Source organism: Sinocyclocheilus rhinocerous, unplaced genomic scaffold (assembly GCF_001515625.1).
Source record: "Sinocyclocheilus rhinocerous isolate Xijiao unplaced genomic scaffold, SAMN03320098_v1.1 scaffold53, whole genome shotgun sequence".
Lineage (NCBI taxonomy): Eukaryota > Metazoa > Chordata > Actinopteri > Cypriniformes > Cyprinidae > Sinocyclocheilus > Sinocyclocheilus rhinocerous.
The window spans coordinates 3296280-3313202 of NW_015645538.1; the positions used below are offsets into that span (position 1 = coordinate 3296280).

Genomic DNA, 16923 nt, shown 5'->3' on the forward strand with positions numbered 1-16923 from the left:
GGGGGGTGAATTATCACTTTAGGTGAGAGTGTTTTTTAGTGTATATTACAAGTTATGACTTGAATTCTTTGTTAGCAAGTTAGTGAGGTACAATCCACTGATTGTGAGATTCATTATTATGCATAACTCATTATTTAAGACTTGTTTGCTTGGGTAGTTTAGGAGCCAGCAGCATTTCGTCCCCTTGAGGGCCGGGCCCCTTCATTGCCATACTGGCCCCAACCATAGCAGGATAGCTTCGATTCCTCCTCATACCTTCGTTTAGTGAACTAAAGGGGGACCCTGCCCTCCGAAGCCCACCCAGAGGACCTATAAGTGGGCTTGGCCTTGGAATCCCTCCCCCCGTTGCCCCAGAAGCCCCAGGGCTTGCCAACCCCAACCTTTTCAGCTTATCAACCAAGTTGAGACTATACATACTGACATCAGTTTGGCTCTCACAGTCTTTAGCCTGAGCCCCAGACACCCCTGCCACCTCTTTCAAAATAGACCTTGCTGGCTTGGAAGCCAAGAAGTTTTCATAGGATGGGCTCTTGAAAGAGAAAGGCGTGGAGGTGTCCGCATCAGAAACCGCTGAACCTGGGCTGGGAGTGCAACGGGTGGGGGAATTTGGCGGAGTGGTGGGTCTGTTCGGGTCGGGAAGTGGAGGAGGAAGAACTGAGGTGGAGAAGAGGACTCCTCCGCTTCCTCTGTCCCAGCTCTGAGGCTGGTACACGGCAGCAGAGATGCCCCTCTCCTGCAGGAGGCGAACCAGGCCCAAAGATGTGCTGAAGGTTTTGGTGGAGTCCCGCAGGTTGGTGAATGACTGAGACTGGGACAGACTCATTTGCCGAGGAGTACACGGCGTGGCGGCAGGTGTCGAACGCAGACTGCTTGACATCACGCAGGACGAGGTGAGGACGGGGTTTAAACTGGACAGAAAGGCAGAAAATTATGTGCCGATTGGCTAGTCAGTTATTGTCTCGGTTACAAGACAGTACATTACCTGGGTGTCACCCTTGTGAGCTCATCAGACGGATGGAGGATTTTGCAGGTGGTGAAGGTGTAAGTTGAACTTGTGTGAGCCATGCATTTGCCCGGGAAATACACTGGAAAAGATACAAAAGCTGAGAGTCAAACAAACAGAGTTTTCATTTATTTTTATCTAAATTAATAATTTATGAAAGTTATGAAAGGTGTGTTAAATATATATATATATATATATATATATATATATGTGCTGTCAAACGATTAATCGCGATTAATTGCATCCAAAATTAAAGTTTTTGTTCACATAATATATGTGTGTGTACTGTGTATATTTTATATATGTATATATGCGTGTGTGTATATATATATATATATATATATATATATATAATTTTTTGGGCTACTTTCCAAATACATGGATTTGAAATATTGATTTGAGAAATTTGTAAATTTGAATTACAAAATTTGTTAGTCCAGGACAATGGGCAAATGTACAGTTTTGATTTACTTTTAAAATAAATAAATGTTATATTTAGTTTAGATACTAAAGTCATATTATTTCATATAAGAACTAGTCACAGCAAATATATAGTTCAATTAATTTCATCTAAATGAATATTTACCAAATACATGGTTTTAAAATAACTTGAGAAATTTGTTAGGTTAACATATAGGAAATTGTTTGTTTTGATTTTTTTAATAAATAAATAAATAAACAATAATAAAAAAAGTATAGCAAATAGTGAATAAGGATTCTCTCTCTCTCTTTATATATACAGTATATATATATATATATATATATATATTTACACAATGTAATGTCAATATTATACATACAAAAAAAGTTTTCTTAGCAGCATAAATAGTACTATAATGTCAATATCTGAATCAAGTTTTTGAGCATAAGACACCAAACTTACTTGAGAACTCTATGGAAGCGTGACCTGTGCTGGGACATGGTGATGGGGAGGCTGAGGGGGTGAGGCTATGGGCAGGAGGGACACTGGAATTGGATGTGGTTGTGGTGGGAAGGCTCTGGAAATACTGCTCTCCAGGCTCATCTTCCTCATAATCGGCATAGTGATATACTTCCTCCAGGTCCAGCTCCAAGGGACGGAAACCTTTTGGGACCACACCAGGTCGAGCATCCAGGATACCGCCCAGATTAGGCTGAGCCAACTGCTGCCAGTGCTGAAGCGTAGCCGAGCCTAGGAAAAGAAAAAGACACGAGGGATGCTGAGAAGAAGTAGTGTGTGATTATATAACATTATTTACACAGCAGCTACATCAGGTCAGTGGGAAAACAAACACATATTAACAATGGTGCAATGATGTGATAATGAAAAATATAGAATGAAGTAAAGAAAGAATGAGAATATCAAAAGGAATAAGAAGAAGTGACTTTATTGAAAGTGAAGAGAAAGTGCAGAACACAGACTTTAAACAAAATGAGAGGTGAAAACATATAAGAAAGTAAAAGAATTACAGAAACAGAAAATATGGATGAAGAGTAAGACAAAGTGAAAGTTCATTTTCACTTTTTGTCCATTAGGTGGCAGTAATAAAATACGAAACAGAACTTCTTCCTCCAAGAACTTTCACAACAAACTTTAAAATCAGTATTTCAATCACTACTTCATGCAGCTTAAGCACTACACTATATTTCATCACGACACTAGAATATATATAACTGATCAGACTCTTTCACATCTCACATACATGTTTTAGCATAGATGAAACACAAATGAAGTCCTGCCTTTTTCATCATAGTAAAGAGCCTTTATAGAATATATGAATATGCATAACAGTACCAGCATATGCAAAATAATTTGCATTAGCCATGTAAATACAGTGGAGGGAGTTTTTCTTTCAAAATTATCATTTGTTTGAAATGAAAGGGTTAGATGACAGAATTTTGACTTTCTGGTGAACTATTCCTTACATTTATCAATTTTCAAAAGTATGCCATAACCTGATCGCTAGTGTAAATGTATCCAGCAGCGGGATTCTCTGAAGTACGAGTGTTTGCGAGGATGCATTAGCCCCCACAGCGAATTGAAAAGCATCATAGTGGGTAGACGTGGCCTGGAACGGGAATGAAGAAATGTCTTAGGATAGACATTTTGGGTATTTCGGTCACCTTCCAGAGGTTTGACAATCTGGAGCTTGTCGGGAAGATAGGGCCGGCTGGCCCAAGCGCCCAGGGACATAATGCTCTCGCTGTGCACCAGCCTGTTTGAGTAATCTCCACTGTCCGCTGGCTCTCGATTACGCCTCTCCCGCTCCCCCTCGAAGAAGAGACGCTCGCTCAGACAGTTCTGCCGTCGCAGGGACAGTCGCCTCAGAGCGAGTTTGAGCTCCTCAGAGCCAGATCGCTTCTCAGGGGCATCCACACTGCAGTCAGAAAACAAGGAGAGATGTGTGACTGAAAACAGGGGTCATTCTTAGGTCATTTGTTTAAAATAATTTTAAAGGATGCTGAAATTAGTCACATTATTTGATAGCTTCAACTTTGTTTATTCTGTAATGCAAAATTAAAATGATTTTATTCTTAAATGTATGATTTTCCATTAGGAATGCCCGCCAATTTGCAAGTCCCCATTTATCACAGTTACATTGTAAACGTGTTATTTTAATGTTAAAATAGTGAATTTCTGATTTTATTTAAATTAAATAACATGCTTTCATTATATATTTTTACCTCAAAAGAACATTTTATGATAAAATGTTGGATTTGTCTTTGTATTTACACATAATGTTTAACCCTGGTATGCTACGCGATGTCTCCTATTTAAAAACTGTTTGGCATTTTAAAGGTAGTAATGTGATGAGGTGACAGAGGTGAGTTTAGTCGTACAGTATGTATCATTATTATATTTTTATTTAACTTATAATAATAAATGTTCACATGATACCAAATTCTCAAAGCAGCTGCTCATATGATAAATCAAAAGCTCAAATGTGATTTCATTTCTTCATTTGGGGTAGCAACAAAAAAATATCAATCCAGTACAACCCTATCCTAATTAAAACTATAATTCAATAATCCGATAATAAAAATAGGCCTACTCAAAGAAACACCCCAAACAATGAATAAAATGTTCAAATGCTGAATCAAAAGTTTAAACCTTCATTGCAAATGGGTAATCAAATGCTTAAACTGATCAATTATCAAATCAATTATCAACCTTATAACATTAACATAGTGTGAATTATTACATCTGAATGATAGTACTAGAACTTATTCAAATGATAAGTACATAAATTGTAATGAGTTGAATTAAGTGTAGGTGAAAAATATGACTTTTGGAAATTCAGCACTGACCTTTTCAAATAAAATAATAATGAAATCTTCTAATACAAATGCCATTGATTCCAGAGAATGACCCTCTAACTCAAATTCAAGTGTGCCACTGGCCTTTCAGTCACATGAATATTTAACATACATACATTGATTACCCAGAAAAGTAGTGATGATTCACTTAAAGGTCAATTTAAAGTTATTAGCTTACAGCCTCTGTAAACATGGCCTCATAATAGACTCACGCAGCATCTGAGGAGCCGGTCTCCTGGAGCATGCTCTGTGTACGGTTATCAGGCGCTGTATTGTTGCTATTGCTGTCAGAGAGGGCGGAGCTAAGGGAGGAGAGCATCTGATTGGACCCAGGGATGTTGGTAGCAGAATTAGCAGATCGCTGTCTGACAGACTGGTTGATGTTCTTCACGGTCTCAAACACACGCTTATGACGAACCCTTGAAACAAAAGCACATTTTGTTACGAGATATTTAACTAATTCAGATTATGGCAATGAAAGAAAATATGCTGTATTGGAAAGGAAAAACAGGGAGGAAAATTTCAAACTTCTGTTCTTCATTGTCAGGATTCTCCAGACTCAATTCCTTCCTCATGGTTCCCTCAATTTCAGCAGCCAGGGAGTCCTAAAACACACATGCGCACATACACACAACACAAACGTTTACAAAACTATCTACATGGGGATCTTTTATAGACTTCTATTTATACAGCTTGTTATAAAACCTAACCAACACACTAAGCTTAACAGAAAACTTTTCTTTGCTATATTTTTACACAGTTTTTACAAATGTGGACATCACCAAAAGGAGGTTTTGTCAGATTTAGCTAAAAAAAAATTATATTTTAGGCTTGATCTTCACTCAGACTTTTTAAATTCCCCTTTCAATGTGTAAAATATCTGTAAAATATCTAAGAATCAAGGTAATTCTATTTTGTACTGTTACATTTTCAATTAATTTGGTATTTGTACACAATGAAAATTGACAGGGGGCACATCTCTAGCAGAACAACAAAGTGACAGAAATGTCATTAATTAAGGAATTATTATTATTATCATGATAGGATAAGCAGCTTTCTTTTACCAAACCAGTAAGGATTTGAAAATTTTAATATATTTATATAGCTTGTTAAGCTAAGTTTTATCATTTATCATTTTATCATCACTAAGTAATATCATTTATTAGATTAAAACTCAGTAATATTGTGAAAAAATATTAACATTTAAAATAACTGTTTACTATATGAATATATTTTAAAATATATGTTATTCGTGTGATGGCAAAGCTGAATTTTAGTGCACTGGCCTAGCATGAGTTATATAACTCTTTGTGTGTGTGTGTGTGTGTGTGTGTGTGTGCGTTTACCATGGGAAAAAGTCCCAGAGGGTGATAGCGTCGAGGAGTTCCTGCGGACACACTGCGGTTCCGTAGGTTCTTGAGCTCCTCTTGAGCCTCATGGAGCATTTCAATGCACTCCGAGTATTTCTCCTCCAGCTCCTGCAGCTGTGTGTGTGAGGAACCAACAATTGTCAATAACATTCACACAGAAAGAATGAATTAATATATTATGAAGGTACATGTTTTTCTAAGGTGAAAAACGTGGAATATTGATTTATTATGTCTAAAATAAAGTACCTCGGCTGTAAGCTGTCTTTGAGCATCTTTAGCTGCCGAAAGGTGCTGAGAAAGTTCTTCATTCTCGACAGCACACTGTCAAAAACATACACAAACACATAAATCTCAGAACACCTTTATCTCATGTATTGTACGATTCATTCACCAATGAAGTGAAAGAAGAAAGACGAAACGATTCTCACCGTTTTGGCTTTTTTCTGCAGGTCCACTATCTGAGAGAGAAGGTGTGTGATTTCCTCCTGCTGGCGAGAGGCATCTTCAGTTTTTTTGGCCAGTTCTTCTGCTATACTGGAGATCTGGATGCTGGACTGCCCTTTATGAGGAGAAAGGGTGGACTTATTTTTGTTTTGTCAAAATACAGAGCAATACACCTCCACTTAATCCCTAAAACAACATATCACTCACTTAACTCTCTGACGCAGTCATTCACCAGCTGCTGTTCCTTCTCCTCATATGACTCTGTCTCAGACTTCAGCTGACTCGCCTAAGGACAAAGATCAAGTGTGTCATTTTTAAAAGTTAAAATATAAATAAGTAAAACTGTTTCATTCTGGTCTGTGTAATTTCTAAGAACATTCAATCCAATTTTTCTAAATACATCAAATCAAAATGGGGCATTTAACAAAAGTAAAAAGATTGCAATCTTTGTATGGTGGAGTCAATAAACCTCCAGAAACATGAAATACCATCCATGGTAGTTCACTGTGTGTTCAGAACGACTCTGAATAATAATAAGGTTATAGACATTCGGTAAGATTCTCAATCTACTGTGATCACAGCATGCACGCACACACAATAGAAATCAATTATTTTTTCTATTCACACATGGAAATTGGGCCGAGGCACACACATTGCCCGGGGCCAAAATGTCTTCTTTCTCTTTTGCTTAGTCTTGCCAGTTAGTGTTCCTCATATTTGTACATACACTACCATTCAATTTTTTATTCAGCAAGGACCCATTAAATGATCAAAAGAGACAGTAAAGACATTCATAATGTTACAAAAGTTTTCTATTTCCAGTAAAACCTGTACTTCTGAAATTTCTGTTCTATCAAAGAATTTATCTTTGCCATTACAGGAATAAATTAAAATAATTCAATTAAAATATATTTAAATAGAAAATTATAATAATAAAATTACTGACAAACAGCAATAAACTTTCACTATATTACTGTTTGTACCCACTCCAAACTTTTGAATGGTAGTGTGTTTCTTAATGTTTCTAAATTTTAGTTTTTCACATGTGCATGTACCTCTGATCTGAGAGAGAGATTGTCCTCCTCCAGGTCTCGTAGTTTTTGCTGCAGAATGTCCAGAGAGGAACCACTACGGGCAGAAACTCCTGCCCTTCCCTGTTGACTCCTGATCCAGAAACAAAAGAATGTATGACTAAGAAATCAAGCCTAATACGGGCTTTATTTTCATGAAAGAACAACTGTCTGGTTCAACAGAAATAACAAGTGTTGAGGTTGTTGAAAATTACAAATTTAATTGTAACATTATAAATTTAAAACTACAGCTGAGAAGCCCTTAAAAACACCTGAGCTGATAATATCCTAACTGAAGCCAACAGAACCGGCTTGACTGGCCTTGAGCGATAGATAAAAGAGGACAGTGTTATAAAACAGTGGACTGACGTGGGCGATCCAGACCCCTCTTCGCTCTCCTCCGCTGCATTAGTGTAGAACTGCAGGAGCTCGTCTTTTAGATTCAACTCGTGGTGCAGTTGAGCCACCTGTGTACAATAATATAAACACAATTTAAACAACAATGTAGCGTCTCGACCAATCTGACACACTAATTTTTACTTGATTTAACAAATCAATTATTCATTAGATTAACAAATCGTCACAGTCCCCTCACTCAATAAACTGGATGCCAGGATTTCTGCAGAACACCAGGCCCCCTGGTCACCATGACAACTAATCATGATATCACTGGTTTTATGACCCCCCAGGAATGTGAGTAGAATAACCCACTCATTGTCCCCATAGGAAAGGCAGAGTAGAAATGGACTTTTCTACTAATTAATTCATAAGAAAACCTTTCTTTGAATGAACACACATCATCCTTCAGGTCATTGGGTATATTATTGTCATTCCTCATGAGCTGATTCGTTACAACAAGAATTCATTCATTGCTCACACTTCATGGCTAATTATCATTTCTCATATTATTACTAATAGTATTACAGACATGAACTGAGATCAACCATAAAAAAGCTTCTGACAACTGAGAGCCAAATTCACTAAGAAGTGAACAGTATATCAGGAGCTAATCATTTTTAATGAATTGCCACCAGAGAGAAAACTTTGTAATGAATCTGTTCAAGTACCTCCTCCCTGATGGTGCCCACTTGTTCCTCCAGGTATTCGTTCTGCTCTGACAGAACACGGTTCTTCTTCAGGAGGGACTGACCGATGCGGGCAGTGAGCTCCAGATCCCGCTCTTTCTGTAGAGTTGAGAAAAAGATTTGAAAATCAATCCACTACCGTTTGGAGTTGGTGAGATGCTTATAAGTCTCTTATATTCATCAAGGCTGCATTTATTTGATCAAAAATACAGTAAAAATTGTGAATTATTATTACAGTTAAAAAAAAAGTTTTCTTTTTGAATATAGTTTAAACTTTAATTTACTCATGTGATGGCAAAGCTGAATTTTCAGCATCATTACTCCAGCCTTCAGTGTCACATGATAATTCAGAAATCATTCTGATATAATGACTTGCTCAAGCAACATTTATTATTATTTCTTTTTCAATGTGCTGCATATTTTTGTAAATACCGTGATGCATTTTTTTCAGGATTCTTTGATGAATTGAAAGTTTAGAACAGCATTGAAATAGAATTGTTGTGTTGCATTAAATGTGTCTTTAGTGTCACTTTTAACCAATTTAATGCATCCTTGTTGAATAAAAGCATTATTTCTTAATCTTAATGACCCCAGACTTTAGCATCATAATAAATACACAATTTCTTTTTAAACCTCACCTCCTCCAGAAGTCTTGTGACAGCGTCAATGTCATTGTAGGTCTTAGTCATCTGGCCCACTCGCTCAGCACATAGTACTGAAATACAGACCGAAAAAACACTTGAGTACATTACACCAGCTTAAACAATTTCACTTGAACCCAAAAAGAGTTCAGTAAAATGAGGCAAAACTCCTACATCCTGACCTTAAAAATAACCCTGATAAAAGAACTCTCAAGCTTACAGACATGTAATGTCAGTTTAAGTACATAAAGAGGAGGGGAAAAAAGCTACTGGCTTGCTAACCTTGCACCATCATGCTCTTACAATAACATCAATGACAAACCATGCATGATTGCCCCCGCGACTGTTTCCATGGTGCTGTTACTCAGCAACCCCATCCACAGTCAGCCAGAATCAGATCAGCCACAATTACTGTTATATCACACACTCATACTACAGTCACACAGAAACAAGCAAGTAAGCCTGTCGCAATAATCAATATATCGACTTACCGCGCAATATATGTAATTCTTTGTGCATTTTTCTTTTTTCTACTTATTACTTTGCACTTTTTGTTAGAAAATGTTTATTTAGTATTTATTCAGTTTTTTTAAGGTATCTAATATTTTGATACTTAATTTTCATGATCTAAATATTCTTAAAAATTAAACGTTTGTTGTCATTTGGAAGTGTGTAGGTCTTCTTGCATTATTATGCTGTTACATTATGATTATATATTCAGTGGCATAAAATGGTCTTTAAAATGACAATAATATCGCTTATCGCAATGATTTCTTGGGCAATATATCGCACAACAAAAAGTTGTTATCGTGACAGGCCTACACACAAGCACAAAAGTATGCACAACAATAAGAAGTAATAAGAGATCAAATATTAACTTTCCGACAATTTTTTAAATAAAACATTTGATACTAAATTCTATGTACAGGATGTGAGCAGGAGGAGCGTTTTTTGTTAGAAGGATATTATAAAATAGAAGCTGAACTTCAATATGCAAAACTGAACATTCAATGAAGTCTTCAAAAGACAAAGAATGAACTTAAACAAATCACATCTTATTAATGCAGCTGAGTTCCTAAACTGCTTTAATGATGACTGTATATCTAAAGTCAGAGCTCAGCCTCGGGACATTGACTGTAAAGATATTAAACGCTTCCAGACTGGTGATGAGAATGAGAAAAAGTTTTATGAGGACATACTGTCAGACTCTGGACAGAGCAAACAATAAGACAACCATGCTGTCCTCTCTACACACACACACACACACATAAAGATATCCAGAGGCCTCAGGCTACACTCAAAAAGGAGAAAGAGTAAAAAGGAGAATGTGATTAGCTTTAAAGCACTCCTGAATCTCATCCAAAACATATACAGATAAAACTAGCCCACAACATGCAAAATAAACCCCTCAAAATTTTCAAAAACACCCCTGATAATGAGAAATCAAAGCAGAAACTACTCAAGTAGACACTGAAAGTGCAAATGCATGACTTTACCATCGGCATTGTAGCGAATCAGCTCATTCATGGGGGAATATGAATAATTAATCATAACTAGTTATAATTCATTGACTATATTTAACACTACGATGAGAGAGAGAGAGACTGTGGGAGGGAAGGAGTGAGACAGAGAGAGAGAGAGAGAGAGAGAGGTTGTGGTGGTGGGGGGATGTGGGACATGACGGTAATGTTGATATCACAAGGTCAAATGTAAAGGATTATAATCTACAGTGTGAACTAGTGGGTCATTCATACTAGTCAGTGTATTTTTATGCCTCTATCACATGACTATGCAATATTATCCATGATTATCATAAGATTATCCAATAAAATATAATTTGTAGAGGTGGTAATCATATTTGTTTTTTTCTTATCACAATATGACAGTTAAGTCAATTAAGTCAGGTTATTTTGGAAACATGTATTTAGCAATAATTTTTAAATCATTTTTTAAGAAAATGCAATCTAAAATGACAATAAAGAAGTTTATAGTGTTACAAAAGACTTGTATTTCAAATAATTGCTGTTCTTTTAAACGTTCTATTCATCAGAGAATCCTGAAACAAATTGTATCCTGGTTCACATAAAAATATTAGGCAGCACCAAATCTGTTCTTGAGCACCAAATCAGCATATTATAATGATTTCTGAAGGATCATGTGAGACTGAAGAATGGAGTAATGATGCTGAAAATTCTGCTTTGCCATCACTGGAGTAAACTACATTTTAAAATATATTACAATAGAAAATAATTTTAAGTTTTTTTTAAGTTAACAATATTTCACAATATTACTGTTTTTACTGCATTTCCGGTCAAATAAATGCATCCCTTGTTCTGTGACCTTTTTCAAAAACATTAACTGATTAACTGATGTATGATACTGTATATCTAAATTTCAAAGGACAATTACAAACTGAATTTAAAAATCTTCAAAATATTACACTTAAAAATGACAAATAATCAAATAGCATAACTGTCAATCCCTTGCTGGTTAATTTTAGTTGTTTATTTGGTCTTAGGCCTCTTGATAATTGTCTTGCCATTTTTGTAATTATTTGTAAATTGGTTTACATGCCTGAGCTTGACCAGAGCATGTTTCTGAAAGTCTGTAATTTTCTATAGAAATCGAAATACTTGCTTAAAAAAAGAAGAATTCAAAGGGCAATGAATAACAGAAACCACCCTAGTATTATCTCTAGGATTAATTAAGTGCAGTTTTCCATTGGACTGGAATAATTCCTTAACTGTCCAGCAACTGAAATATAATATCGTTGCAGAGTCTGTCAGAAAAAGACTACTTATTAATATTATCAGTCATTATGGCAAAGGCAGAGCTGATTTCTCTGTCTTTGTCAGTATATATGTATATTCAGTAATATTCCGTCTGCACAGAAAGCCGATATGAGGCACGATTCAGTACAGTAAACATGACTCAGTAGGAGCTATTCAGAAGGGCTTGAGTCAAGAGCTGTTTGAAACATTTAAACTAAAAAGTGTGTCAACTTATTATTGCTTTTCCACACTAGCACATGCAGCAGCCAATCAGTGAAACTTTAGAATCGTGCATTAAAGTCTTTTACATTGATGCATGTGCGTCAGACTCTCCAATATGTCTGATACCCTGGAGGGGAAATCTATAACAGTTATGTAACCAGAACCAATTTAAAAAATAAAGGCTGCTGAAAGGTTAATTACACAAATTCTCAGAATCCTAATGAAAAGATGTCATTGTTTACAAGTTCAGAGAAATATGTGTTGTTACAAAAAAAATTAGGGAAAAACTATTTAAAGTGGAAAAAAACATACACTACTGTTCAACAGGGACAGTATGATTTTTTTTTATTAATACTTTATTCTTTTTAATTAATTAACTTTAAGGATGCATTAAATTTGTCAAAAGTGACAGAAAAAATTTATCAGGTTTCCACAAAAATATTAAGCAGCTCAGTTAAGCTGTTTTCAGCATTGATAATAAAAAGAAATGTCTCTTGAGCACCAAATCAGCATATGATTTCTGAAGGATCATGTGACACTGAAGACTGGAGTAATGGCTGCCGAAAATTCAGCTTTGACATCACAGGGATAAAATTACATTTTAAAAGTATTCAAATAGAAAACAGCTATAACAGTAAATAGTAACAACAATATTTCACAATATTACTGTTTTTCATGTGTTTTGGTGAAAAATTCAGCCTTTGTGAGCACAAGAGACTTCTTTAAAAACATTTAAAAACTTTACTGACCCCAAACTTTTGAACGGTAGTTGATCTTTTACTATGAACACTTCTACATTAATATATGATATTTATATTCTAACATTTATATGTTTTAACTTACAAAACAGTTCACAGGTCACATTACAACAACAATAACAACAACTTCACAGAGGCATGTAAAACAGTAATGGTGACGTATATTGCTTACATAATATGTGGTCTGAGCATATATATGGGCTTACATCAGTTCACTTTATTTTAAACTCTGTATCTCACTCACCAAACAAGTGTGGATACAGAAGAAACCAGCACCATCTACTGGCTGAGCCATGTCAGTGACAACACCGTTCACTTTTCACAGTGACCTTGATATATCTTCACTACATATTCTGTTACATCTAGGTCCTTTAAAAACTGAAAAATCAGCAATACCATATTATATGGTGTGAAAAAAAAGGTTTTATCATAACTCAAATATCAGAGCACATCTCACTCCAATAGATAAAAGGTAGAGGAATCTGCAGAACTCCAGTCTAGCAATTATTTAGGTAGCTACAAAAGGTTTAAAAGTAATGTTTTTTTCTGCCAACTATACCACGAAATATAACTTTTATTATTATTTATTGATTTATTAGCAATGCATTTTATATGTGCCAGTTTTCTTAACAAAAATTTATTTATTTTTTATTTTCAATTTTCATGCTTCTAAAACCAGTACAATGCAGAAATGCACAAGATCGACGAATGTTAAAATAAAAAATTATAATTAATTGAGTTAGAGATCAAACGTATGTCCAAATGTCTAAAGATTAAAAAAATCTAAATATGAAAATGACATAAGAAGTCTTGTTTTCTGAGAAATTTATCAAAATGAAGTGTTTATCTTTTTTTTTTTAAATGCCAGTGGTCTTAGAAAAGCCAATTTAATTCCAAGGGAAAACAAGTTTTCATACCCCACTCACAGATAATTTGTTCTTGTTTTAAACATAAACACATTTAATTTTGTTTAATTTCTCAGAAAACAAAACTTCATGTTCAATTTAAATCTCAAGTAAATGTATTTTGATTTAAGGATATTTAGATATTTGCATTGGAAAACAAAACAAAAATATTGAGGACGATATTACTGCAGCACATGCAACATTTAATGCCATGACTTTATGAATTTATGATTTTTTGCTCCGATTTAAGACCTTTTTAAGGCCTTAATTTAAGGGAGGGCTGAATTAATACTTTTTAAGGCCTGCAGAACCCCTGTTAGTGGTCAAAATTCTTTCTAATTATAATAAGCCTGTTTCACTCACAAAAGTAGTTGAGCGTCTCCTCAATCTGCTCTGAGGTGAGGTCTATGCGTGTGTCGGGCGAGATGAGAGGTGTGTGGATCCAGTCGTCGTGCTCATAGCCGTACACACAGTCTGCCCTCAGCCTGTAGACCGGCAACTGCTCCTCCAACAGACTGATAATCTCCACCTCAGGGAGCTCTGTGCTGTTACAAACATCTACAACAGAGAGAGACAGAGATGTGCAAATCAACACTAGTACATCACTAGTACGAAACAACACACATTCACACACGTTCTGACCTGTGATTGTTTCTGCGTCCCTGTAGCGGGCGTGTGGCGCTTGAGGCACTGGTTCCTCGGTTCCTTCGCCTACATACTGCTCTTCTGGGATGGGTCCAAGGTGTACAGGTTCTGTAGGATCTGTTCTCGAGCACTCAGAACTGGACTCGTCCAGCTTGGCAACTTCTCAGTGAGATACTACAACATGTCCAGCTTTGCCCCTCTGTAAACAACACAGACCAATGAGATTAAATATTATAAAACACAAAAAACAAAAGTATATGCTGTTTTTGGCCTGATTCAGTATTGGTTATCTAAGGATCTTGCTGATAAATGATTTCATTAACAACCACAAACATGTAGGCCGGTTTGTATTTGTTGCAGTTATCAAGGTTTATTTTTGAGAAATCGATTTTCATAATTCTTGATAGTTAGGCCACCAGGTGCAGCAAGGAGGTTCCTGTAAGGTAATCTAACAGTGGATAGAAAGAAGATACAGTCTATAATAATAAAATAATATATTAATAATAATTTCCTTTTAGTAAAATGGCAATAAAAAGTAAATTATTTAAATTTGCAAAGAACACATTGCCTTTATTATATATATATATATATATATATATATATATATATATATATATAATATATGTAACCCTAAACCTACCCCATTTGGTCCCCACAATGCAGCATAAACAAGAACACACACACACAAACATTTTAGAAAACATTTTAAATGACAAACATGCTCAGATCACACAATCCCTGTAGAATGAAACTCATGAATCATCTTAATCATAGAGAATTACAGAAAATATTGTAGTTATTGGCACTGTGCACATACAGTCAGAGATTATAAATCACACAGAACATCTCTCACGCACAAGCATCGCATTATCGTAAATATACAGGAATTGTAAAACATGAGATCACGTGGTTTGTTTTTGTAATGGGCGTGTCTACGCATGTGTCGTCATAACGTTTCTCCGCATCTTCTGCGATACCTACACCTTGCGTAAACAAACTGATTTTAAGTCATTAAAAATGAACATCTGTATTTCACTGTAGTCCACCTTTTAGCTACTGGTAGATATTATCAAACAAGATAATGCCATGACTGTGATAGTGTCTATATAGATGAATCTGCTTACTTACAATAAGGTAACTCCAGTTCGTGTGGAAACCATGTAACGTTAATTCATTTATCGTCGTCCGGATGATACGCGCACCACAAATGAACTGATTTCTCCAAATGAACGGCGTTAGTCACGTCAACCATAAAGCACAGACTTCAATTTTGCTTTTGTCTCTAAAGAACCGAGGACCTAGATTGTCGGATTGTTTCACTATCGTTACACCGGGATTGTTACAAATGTCTTCAACAGCAGGCGTCGAATCTCCCAAACCACTGAACCTTAATTCTTAGTTCCTCTTATTTTGCCTATCCTATTCATCACCTCTCCTCTTGTATCACCTCCTTTCATTCTCAATCTGAGAGCGCCGCAATGCCTGTGACGTCACACGTCAAACGCCGATGCCGCGCATGCCTCGCGCTGCTGCAGCAACTCAACACAAGAATGTCACACAAAGGACGTGACACAGTTTCTCTGCATACGATTACTGGGCTACATTTAATAGCTTTCGTTATTTAATTTATGTGTTTATTCGTTGATACTATAAACACGAGAAGGTATTTTTGGAAATGACACCATACATTTTTATGCCAGACAATCTGCAGACAAATCTGTTTATATTTTTAGATGTAACTAGTCAATATTTCTTTTAATAATATTCTTAATGTTAACATATTTCGCATTTTTTTTCACATTTTTACTTGTCTGTTCACCTTTTTACTTTAGTTTACTTAAGTAGGTCACGGAGTCTGATTTCACAAAAAGCGCATATATAATTAATGCAAATCAAGTCTTTTAGATATAGCATGTCACACTACAGCACAATGTTGTCACATTCTAACTGCTCATGTACAGATATTCCTTTTTATATTTCTTTGATATGGTTGTGTAGTGCTTTCACGTTCTAATTTTAAAACTTGAAAGCAAAGTTGGCACACCACAGCTCCAAAAGCAGAAACATAGGCCTATTTGTGACCCTGGACCACAAAACCAGTCACAAGTAGCATGGGTGTATTTGTAGCAATAGCCAACAATACATTGTAGGAGTCAAAATTATCGATTTTCTCAATATTTAGATTTTGTTTGCACAATCAGATTCAAGATTTTCAATAGCTGTAGCTCAGCCAAATATTGTCCTATCCTAACAAACCATACATCAATGGAAAGCTTATTTATTCAGTATAAATCTCAATTGCAAAAAATTGACCCTTATGACTTTGGTTTTGCGGTCCAGGGTCACATTCATTTATGTTCTCTCCACAGGTGATGTTTCCACGTCAAACGCCGATGCCGCGCATGCCTCGCGCTCCTGCAGCAACTCAACACAAGAATGTCACACAAATACTATACTATACTATACTTAGTATATACTATAACTTAGTTGATACTATAAACACGAGAAGGTATTTTTGGAAATGACACCATACATTTTTATGCCAGACAATCTGCAGACAAATCTGTTTATATTTTTAGATGTAACTAGTCAATATTTCTTTTAATAATATTCTTAATGTTAACATATTTCGCATTTTTTTTCACATTTTTACTTGTCTGTTCACCTTTTTACTTTAGTTTACTTAAGTAGGTCACGGAGTCTGATTTCACA

General features: G+C 35.7%; 1 protein-coding gene across 1 annotated transcript; it reads right to left on the reverse strand.

Moving 5' to 3' along the window:
• LOC107706145 (trafficking kinesin-binding protein 1-like) lies at positions 1-15074 on the reverse strand. The gene is made up of 17 exons (XM_016509726.1): positions 15065-15074; positions 14209-14370; positions 13930-14124; positions 8908-8984; positions 8252-8368; positions 7554-7651; positions 7170-7278; positions 6322-6400; positions 6099-6229; positions 5917-5991; positions 5647-5784; positions 4829-4905; positions 4513-4719; positions 3107-3360; positions 1887-2174; positions 983-1085; positions 1-908 (listed from the first exon to the last, which is right to left on the reverse strand). The coding sequence occupies exons 1-17, from the start codon at positions 15072-15074 to the stop codon at positions 131-133; spliced, it is 2898 nt and encodes a 965-aa protein (XP_016365212.1). The 3' UTR covers positions 1-130.
• Positions 15075-16923: the final 1849 nt, after the last annotated feature.

What these genes read in the sequence shown, in the direction of transcription:
- LOC107706145 (XM_016509726.1), bottom strand. An exon ending in CTCTGGGACTTTTTCCCATG is followed by an intron (nt 4,906 to 5,646) that starts GTAAACGCACAC and finishes TGTGTGTTTTAG; the next exon opens with GACTCCCTGGCTGCTGAAAT. An exon ending in ACCGGCTCCTCAGATGCTGC is followed by an intron (nt 3,361 to 4,512) that starts GTGAGTCTATTA and finishes TTCTGACTGCAG; the next exon opens with TGTGGATGCCCCTGAGAAGC.